The 10385-nt window shown below is 35.5% G+C and overlaps 1 protein-coding gene across 1 annotated transcript; it reads left to right on the forward strand.

The window, feature by feature from the left end:
* On the forward strand, positions 1-9323 carry wnt2 (wingless-type MMTV integration site family member 2). Its single transcript, XM_082181595.1, has 5 exons — positions 1-369; positions 609-829; positions 3084-3361; positions 3515-3779; positions 7295-9323. Exons 1-5 carry the CDS (start codon positions 287-289, stop codon positions 7498-7500), a joined length of 1053 nt encoding a protein of 350 aa, XP_082037721.1. The 5' UTR covers positions 1-286; the 3' UTR covers positions 7501-9323.
* Positions 9324-10385: the final 1062 nt, after the last annotated feature.

Genomic DNA, 10385 nt, shown 5'->3' on the forward strand with positions numbered 1-10385 from the left:
TGTGTAAGCAATTTAAACCTGATAGGAGATCATCAGCTATCTTCAGCCACTTCAGCCTCAGGACGAGCATCAGGCTGTGTGTGCAGCGCCACACATCACACATCACACTTCACGATGCTTTGACGCTCAGCTCACTTGTGTCGCGTCACTCCACTTGATTTTTGATCTGGGAGAGTAAATGACCAATTTGCTCCGACCGCCTCAGCATTCGATGTTTCATTTGTTTTGTTGTTAAACCGCATGCAAGTGCCTGAACGAATGAGTGTATCAATACAATTTTTATAATATGAACTTTTTGCCAAGTGGAATATGTTTTTATCTGTCCGTGGCAATTTGCTGGTTCACATCAAGGGTCGACGCATCGTGGTGGTGGGTACAGTTTTTGTTTTATTTTAAATATGTTTTAGTAATGCTTTCTCGTTAAGAAATGTAAATAGTTTTAGAGAACGATGTGGTAAAAAAAAAAAAAAAAAATTATAAAAATTAAACTACGCGAAATTTTATTTTGTGAAATGAATGTGCCGAGTACGCAGTTGTGTGTTGAAACTTGAAGACTGTGTTTAAGAGATTCCCATCGCTCATTCCCTGTGCTTTCATCTTTTATGCAGGTACATGGGCACTCTTGGATCGCAAGTGATGTGCGACAACATCCCGGGGTTAATTAACAAACAACGCCAGTTGTGCCGCCAGCATCCCAAGGTGATGCAGGCTATAGGAGCTGGAATTAAAAACTGGATTGGAGAATGTCAGCACCAGTTCAGGAACCACCGATGGAATTGCAATACCATGGCGCGCGAGCACAATCTTTTTGGGAGGCTTCTGCATCGAAGTGAGTAAGGCATAAGTGTATTGTTTCAAGTGTATAAGGGTTGTACATACAGTGTGTTCTCTGCACTCAGTGAAATTCCTTATCTGATATCAGATCCTATTACAGAAAGTAAAACTTGATGAACTGGGTGTGCTTTTGACCCTACTTTGCTCATCTGTGTGTGCAGCACAGTGTGTTTGATTTTTTAGATTTTTTAGATAGTATAAAAAGATAGTAGCCTATATGGGCTTATGAGACACAAGGATCAAAGGATGTATGAGGTCATTATTAAAGGAGAGAAAAAACTAGTTTAAAACATGTGGCAAATTTTAGTTTACATAAAAAAAACTAAAAAAACTGTTATTCCATTTTCTACAAAACTGTGTCGATTTATTGACTCTTGAAAACAAAATGTTGTTGACCGTAACATTTTATTTAAGTTGGTTATACCACACTGACTTTGTCTGCAAATCATTTTTTAAAGAAATAATAAGATATTTTCTTTTCTTTGTATTTATTTATTTATTTATTATTATTTTTTTTTTTTTTATATATATTTTTTTTTTGCCCGTTTCCAGACTGTTAAATCTGACACATGGGCTGTGACTTTAAGTCCCATAAGACATATCACAATTATTTACACAAAAAAATGCTGGGCTGTTTCAACCAATGTTTCAAACCCAAATATTGATTTAAATTTTGTAATTCATTTTTTTAACCCAATGGTTGGGCTTGTCCATATTTGACCCCAAACATGTGTTGAAACAATCCAGAATTTTTTTAATTTTAAGTGTAAATACATGTTTATAATAGAAAATATATATTCTTGTCATTGTCTCATCTGTATGCATTGCATTTTAGGGCTATATATTTAAATAACTAAATCCAGATCTGAAAAAGTCATGTAATTGACCCATACACAACACAATACTGTTCTGTGATCATCTCAAGATGTCTAGATGTAATTTGAATCGATAACTCACAAAAGTCTCACTTAGCATGCAAGTGTATCCTTTACTTTTCATTGTGTTCAAGATTTATGTGAGTTTGGGGAACAAAGGCTGGATTATTGTCTGGTGAGTTCATTCAGAACTGCTCAGCAGCTTGATGCTTTAACTAGGTGTAATTGCCAGTTTTGTGACTTTAGGTTTGCAACTGTAAGTGTCTCTTGCTCTATTTTCTCATCCCGCGTAAAATCATATTAATGGGAACATCCTCAAAGTAACTCTGTGTCCCAGGCCTCTAAGCTGCTCTGCACATTAAAGTTAGGTTAAACCTCTGACTTTAATCTTCTTGCTTTAAGGTATTCAGACCTCCCAGAAAGACTTCTCTGTGACACTGTGAGAATCTACTTATTGTCAATGTCAGCTCACTAATTTAAAACAATTGCATGGCAGGCATTCTCTTTCAGTCTGACAAAGCTGCCGAACGGAAACATCTTTGGTATACATGTGAAAAGCTGCAGCTTATAACTTTTGTTCAGGCGGTCGCTTGTTAATGTTGTTCTTTCTTCCCTCTCTTAATGCTTCCCACCGTGATCTCCGTCACACATATGCTCAAACTCAGACATACACTTTTTCTCTAAGATATATATCTTTCTAAAGTAAACCTTAGATTTCTATAATGGATTATGAGATTAGTAGGTTTTCAGTTTATAAAGTCAGCATTTATTTTAGGAATCGACTTGACCTGTAAACAGAAACGTATGAATTATGAGTATTAATTCATTATGATTTTTATTACCTTAATTATTATAATATGTATAATACTTGTATAATATAAAATGCAAAATAAAATGAAATATATAACATAAATTTAAAATAATTATACGTCTGTGTATATATTAATAAAAAATAGCCTATGCAAAAGTTAAGAAATTAACTTGTAAGTAAAAGTAAAGTAATTTAAATGAATTTTATATCAAATTAAATATGTATAATGTATTTTTTATGTCTGTGTGTGTGTATATACTGTATATAGATACATAGATATACTTTCACAAATGTAATGTCTTATAAACTCTTATATTTTAATTATAAAAAATTTTTTTAATATATATTTTTATCATTTTATAATAAATATTAATGATATATTTAATATATATATTTATATATATATATATATATATATATATATATATATAATTTTGTGTGTGTATATACTACACACAAAAACATTTTAATTTTAAATAATTACCTGCTCCTCTCTAATTTATGCAAAAAATGTTATGCTCACTAAACGCTATTCCCCTCCTGTGTGTGTGTTCTTTTTTTAGGCAGTCGTGAGGCCGCCTTTGTCTATGCCATCTCCTCAGCAGGAATGGTCTACACCTTGGCCAGGGCGTGCAGTCAGGGTGAACTAGAAAACTGCTCCTGCGACCCCGGAAAAAAAGGCTCATCTCGTGATGCCAAGGGATCTTTCGACTGGGGTGGCTGCAGCGATCATGTTGACCATGCTATCAAGTTCACTCAGGTCTTCATTGACGCCAAGGAGAGGAAGGAGAGAGATGCACGAGCGCTCATGAACTTGCACAACAACCGTGCAGGGAGGAAGGTAACAAGGCCGTGTTCTTGCAAACAGCTGTTGAGACACATATTGAGAAATGAAATCTTGACAAATCATAATCCGTGACCATATTGTCATGCAATCTCAGAGATGGAGCAGTCTGAGGCTTACTACTGACACTGTCTTCTTTTTTATTTACAGGCAGTGAAGCGCTTTATGAACCTGGAGTGTAAGTGTCATGGTGTCAGTGGCTCATGCAATGTACGAACCTGCTGGTTAGCCATGGCAGACTTCAGGCAGACTGGTGACTATCTCCGCAAAAAGTACAACAATGCCATTCAGGTGGTGATGAACCAGTATGGAACAGGCTTCACCAGTGCTTACAGGATGTTTAAGAGGCCTACCAAAAATGACCTTGTCTACTTTGAAGACTCACCTGACTACTGTATATGGGACCACGAATCTGGTAAGTGTGCTGGGGGAAAACCATAACCCAAACAGATGGTTTCCCCAAAAAAGAATGATTCACTTTTCAATTTTTTTTTTATTTATGTCTTAACGGTGAAAGTCAGTTGGGTCCAAATCAACACTGAACCGCATTGACTTTCATTGTATGGACACTTTTTTCTTTTTCTTTTCAAATAACTGTCTTTTGTGCTGCATCAGAAAGAAAGTAATTTAAATGAGTCAATAATAATAGAATTTTCATTTTTGGTGACCTATCCTTTTAATTATTTCCTCAAGAGGTGAATTAAGTTGATATATCAAATCTGTAGTGTTCCAACATGTTTCATAACCCATTGTTTGTGTCTCCACCCTGCAAGACTCCCACACTCTCTGCTCAAAATCAGCAAGGCATTAGTCTTTGCCCCCAAACACCGTTGTAATCAGAGGACGGGAGCTATTTAGCTGGTTATTACATACACAATAGTCATAACCCAATCCTGTAACCTGAATGCCGGTAAAGATTCCCTCCCTAAGGCAGAGGTTTATCTCTTTTTACTTTTTAGTGTGTGTGTGTGTGTGTGTGTGTGTACATACTGAATAACACCAGGTGTACCTATGTGGGAAGCAGTAAGGGAGGGGGTGCCTGTCAGACTGCAGATGATCCCTGCTATCAGGTGACGCTGTGTTTAGACACATTACCACAGTTTTGTGGGCAGAACGGGAGCTGAAATTTAATCCCTACGCGCAAATGCTATAAATCACTGCCTTCCACGGCGGCACCTCTATATTTTCTGTCTAAAACTGGCAGGAATATTTAGAGAGGTAGGTCATGTCTCTTTTAAGTGCCCTGAGATGAAGGTTGAACCCACTTTAGGTATTTATTATTTATTGTATGTCAGTATAACTGCCCATTTATAAGCATATCAATTTTGCATGATCATAAAACTGGAAAAACAGTTAAAAGGCTAGTTTATCCAAAAATGTCGTTCCAAACTTGTGTGACTTTTTTTTTATTGTACCTCTTTCCTCTGCAGACAAAAAAAAAACAAAAAAACACCAGACATTTTTTTTGACAATTCAATGGAAGTCAATGGGGTCCAAAATAACATTGGACCTCACTCACTTTTAATGTATGAACAAGGAAAAAAAAACACTGAGACTGAGTCCGAAATCGCACGCTGAGACTGTCTGCTAAATAGATGAATGAGTAATTACTTTGTGACCATTAAAAAAGTATGCTCTATATAGTATGAATGTATGTAGTATGAATATTATCCAGACATGCTACATCCATCATGTTGTCATGTGACTTTCGGCGTCATTTGTGTCGCTTCACAGTCATTTACAAATCCTCTCCCTTGGCTTATTGGAATAGTAAAGTATCCATCAGATGCTCACTTCAAAAACTTGCAGGAAGTAGAAGGTCATCCGGGTTCTTTTCACCTACTTTTTTTTCGCCTACTATATAAAGTAGGGAACGAGTATGTGAGTTTCGGATGCAGCCCGAGATATTTTTCAAAATAAAATCATACAGGTTTTAAAATGACATGATGATGTCAGAATATTCGGATATTAAGATATTAATGTAATGTTTTTTTTTTTTTTTTAATCTTGTCCATTTTTTTCTCATTAGCTTTGAAGGTCCATTTAAAAAAATCATGACGACCATATTTTAGTGCTGACCTCTCTAGCACGGTGGTTTGTGAGAAACTCTCGGCGGGGCAGTCTGTTTGATGTCAGTTTTAGGAGACATAGACTATACCTCTACTGCATAAGTGTGAAATCAATTACTAGCTCTCACCATGGTCACACATGTTAAACTCATCTCTTGGCACCCCCTCATCTTAATTCAATAAGCAGATCCACGCTCAGGTAAAGGCTGGCCATGATGTAAACGATATCCGCCCAGCATACCAGCCAGATGAACTGCTGTGGGGGGGTGGGGGGGGGGGAGTGGCTGTGTCATGCCCAGACACATGCCTGCCTACTTGCAATTGAGTTCAATAGAGCAGCGGTGACATACCAATGCTGGTGCTACTGAATAGATTTGCAGTTCTAGGCCTTCACTGTAGGATTGTTCTCATCTTAAAACCTTGCTCTAAACCAACTCTAAATTGGTTAAACCACAAGAAAAATTGTTATTTGTATAGTTCTGAGGGTTGATTGGCATTGAAGGGATCTTTATAAACAAAGGCTGTAGATTGTCACTCAGAGGGAGCATTAAAGCAAGGGTTTATACAAGGTCTTTAGCAATTTCTGTATCAGCAACAATCAGCGACGCGTCAGCCTCATAGAGGGCGGGGTTGTTGAGATTAGAGCCGTTGAAATGAGTACGTGATGAAGACCCAGAGCAATGCTTGATAGCTTCTATCATCAGTCCCTCATCTGACCAAGGACCAAGCGGTCATCCTTTTACATGGTGCCGACAAACCCAGCCTCTTCAAGACAGCGCTGTCTGGACACTATCAGACATCTGCCAGGCACTACACATGACTATTCAGTCGAGGTCTGCTTGCTTCAGGAATTTGTTCAAATATTCACTACATTAATAGATTCTAGCAGTACAATGTATCAATATTAATGGCTGAAAGTATGTGGATGGATGACTTCTTTTAATTGGTAGGTTTGGCTATTTTAGGCCAGTAGTAACAATTTTACCTGCCCTTCTAATATTTTCACTGGCCTTATCACAAAAGAATGATCAATTTGTATTTGTAGAAAAGCATTTTTATATTTAAAATATATAAAAGAATAAGATTATTATTATTATTGTTGTTGTTGTAATTGTTTATTTTGTTATATGTTTTTAAACTGTATACATATATATATATATATATATATATATATATATATATATATATATATATATATTGTGCTGTTGTGCTGTTTCATATTTATTTATAACCTGTGATACTTTTTTTCAGTATTCTTTGATGAATAAAAATTTACATTTATTTAAAATAGAAATCTTTTGTAACAATATACACTACCGTTCAAAAGTTTGGGGTCAGTCATTTCGTTTTTATATTTTTAGAAAATATTTCTATTTTGAATAAATGCTGTTATTTTTTACTTTTTATTCATCAAAGAATCCTGAAAAAAGTATCACAGGTTCTATTTCCAACATTGATAATAACTGAGTATCAAATCAGCCCATTAGAATGATTTCTGAAGGATCATGTGACACTGAAGAATGGAGTAATGATGCTGAAAATTCAGCTTTGCATCACAGAAATAAATTATATTTTAAAGTTAATTAAAATAGAAAACCATTATTTTAAATTGTAATAATATTTCACAATATTACTCTTTTCTGTATTTTTGATCAAATAAATGCAGACTTGATGAGCATAAGAGACTTCTTTCAAAAACATTAAAAAAATTGTAATGTTTCAAAACTTTTGACCGGTACTGCATATACAGTATGTTGGAAACATGGTTATTTGAGTGAGGACTTATACCTTGAACAGTTTTAATGTGGCCGTTTCATTTTCAAATCCTATGATGTCTCATTTTATCTTTGTCTTGTTGCAGGATCTGTGGGCACAGGTGGGCGAGTATGCAACCGTACGTCCCGCGGGGCTGACAGCTGTGAGGTCATGTGTTGTGGGCGGGGCTATGACACATCACGCGTGAGCCGCACCACCAAGTGTGAGTGCAAGTTCCACTGGTGTTGTGCTGTTCACTGCAGGGACTGCGAAGAGGAGGTAGATGTGCATACCTGCAAAACCCAGTCATGACCACACCACTCCTGCACTTCAGTTACCTTCCAAACTAAAGATCCCACCTCAAACCTTTGACCTTGTACAGTGCTTTTCTCTGGCGCGTTAGATAAAAGTAGACCAGACATTGCAGCATGGCATACACAAATGACCAGCAACTTAAAGGTACACTATGTAACTTTTGCATTTTGTGGAAGAACGTTGTTTTGGTTGTGCTTTGGCTCTGTGCGACTGCAGATGAATATGGTTCTTTCTCATAACTAAAAAAAGAGAGAGATTATCCTACTGCTCATAAAACATTCACTACTACACTTAAGAGAACCAGTTTAGATGGAAAGGATCTCAAGCTGACTAGCTGAAGACGTTACTGTAGCTGTACCCATTAATGGACACCGTACTTCCTTGAAAATGAATCCAGCGCAGCGCTACAACAACCGTATGAACTGACCCTTCACAATAGATAATGCTTTACAATGAACTCAGAGAACTACATACAGGTATGCCAATTTATCTGTTCAATAAAATACCTTTCTAACCTGTTGAGTAATAAAAACGCCATCTCGCTTTTACAACATTTAAAACCCCTCAGTTCTTGCCATCTACGAAAAACCAAGCCAATGTTGATTCAGGGTAATGAATCAGGGTGAGACAAAAACACGTTTTGGAAGAAGGATTGAGGATTTACTGAATCGTTTAAATTTTGTTAATTTTAAACCAAAAAAGTTACTTAGTGTACCTTTAAAAAACAGCAGATTTGTTGTATCACAACTGATTTTGAAGTCTTAAGTTGTTTTATCATCTTTACATGTTTTGTTTCCCCCTCCCCCCACCATAATACAAATATTTATTACTGCTTTGTAGCATAAAAATGTTTATCTTTAATGTATTTCATATTTTGAAATGTAAATACAAACTCTATGTAATTTAAAATAAAACTTACATCTATGTTACGTCACAAATCTTGTCAAAAGTTTGTTGTCCTGTTTTGCAGTAAAAACCATTAACTATATTTGTTTTCTGACATTGTTAAGTGTGTATAAGCAATTAATGACTAGATGGAGTAAACCACTTTGGAAAACACATTTTTGTGTCTGAAGGATATTCAGTCTGTATAAAGGCTAGCAAGCTTTCCCCCCAATAATTCATTTATTTAGTGGCTCTAAATAAGACCCAGATGATATTATATAATACATTATTATTGTGAAAGATGAATGACAGAAAACTGTGTCTGACCAAAAAAAGACCTCCAAAAGCCTCAGTGCTTACACCCGCATGGCATCTTAAATAGATGGTCTCTCCCTAACCTAAAAGCAATAACATAAAAAGCATTTTATAAAAATATAACTTTTTGTAAGTTGTCTTTTTGTACATATTTATGCTTTATTCTCAAACTTTATAACTATATTGAATCAGTTGATTGAAACCTCAAAGAATGTTAATAAATAATTTCCTAAAAGAGCATTAAAATCTATAATTATCACAATGTATATTATTGCACTTTAAGGGGAGTTTGATTATGTAGTATATGTGCCAGCCTATATATAAAATGTTTTGGAAAAAAAAAAATACTTTTAAAGGTATGCTTTACAATTTTGCATTACATTTCCATGTTACATTTCTCACCTGGCCTGGGCTTGCTTTCTTGTTTTTTTTTATGTTGTTATGTTTTTAATGTTGTTTTTTGGCAAATGTAACGGTCCTTTCACATCAAAAGTGAAATGAATAAGTGAAAGAAATCCAAATTCACGCCTGTACAGTAGAGGGCGCATATCAAACAAACCTTTCAGCTGTGCTGCTTTTCTGGACTGCAGAGAAGAATAGGACACAAGAGAAGAAAGTTCAACACTCTTCTTCAGCAAAACACACACACACACACACACACACACACACACACACACACACGCACACGCACACGCACACGCACACGCACACACACAGACACGCACGCACGCACGCACGCACGCACGCACGCACACACACACACACACACACACAAATGTGTTGTTTAAATGAAATCATTTTTGCTTAATGGTATGGTTGAATTGGATAATCTAAGGTCAACAGCAAAGACATTGGTTAATAAAGTCAGATTAAATGCATAAAGTATATTTGTGTAATTTAACATATTTAAATATTGCAGGTAGCCGTAATATTCTTAGTTGAGTTTGCATTTCAGTTTTTATCCATTTTGAGGAATACTGAATCTGTTTTTGTGCAAGTGAGATGAGTAAATGTATAGGCCTACCCACATTTATTCTAGAACTATAACAATAATATTTTTTGTTGTAAATGTAAAAGTACTTTACTAGTTACTTGAAAAAAGTAATCTGATTACATAACTCACATTACTTGTAATGCGTTACCCCAACACTGCATTTATATTTCCTATATTATAGTAACAGTTTAGAGAAAATTTGATGTTCTATTATGATTGATATGGAATGCTCTGTATTTGTGAACTTGATACATTTTATGGCGATACATTTTCAAGGACGTGAAAGTTTTCCACTTTACTTTGGATAAAGGAAAAAAAATACATGTGCAGGCTTTGCACCATTTGAGGGCAGCAAAAGCAAATTCAGCAGGCCATGCAAACACCTGACTTATTGGATTGCATTATGGTTGCATCTGGGGCACATATATTTCATATCTATGCATCATATTTGTATCTGAGCTCAAGGCAGAGAGAAAACTCTCAAACTATAAAGACCAAAAAACCTGCAACAGAACAGACACAGTTAATAAAATTCTTGCAAAAAGTGTAGCTATTCAAATAAACTGACTTTTTATGATTTTTCACAGACAATGCAACTAAAATTCAATATTGGTACTTTATAGTAGATAAAAATTATATATATAAAAAAAATAGCACTTAACTATTTTTATGAAATAGCACTGATTAC

Source organism: Leuciscus leuciscus (genome assembly GCF_965113295.1).
Source record: "Leuciscus leuciscus genome assembly, chromosome: 10".
Classification (NCBI taxonomy): Eukaryota; Metazoa; Chordata; class Actinopteri; order Cypriniformes; family Leuciscidae; genus Leuciscus; species Leuciscus leuciscus.

Coding starts and splice junctions, on each gene's coding strand:
- wnt2 (XM_082181595.1), top strand. CDS start 287: ATGAACTTTTTGCCAAGTGGAATATGTTTTTATCTGTCCGTGGCAATT. Junction 830..3,083: donor TGGGAGGCTTCTGCATCGAA/GTGAGTAAGGCA, acceptor TTCTTTTTTTAG/GCAGTCGTGAGGCCGCCTTT. Junction 3,362..3,514: donor ACAACCGTGCAGGGAGGAAG/GTAACAAGGCCG, acceptor TTTTATTTACAG/GCAGTGAAGCGCTTTATGAA.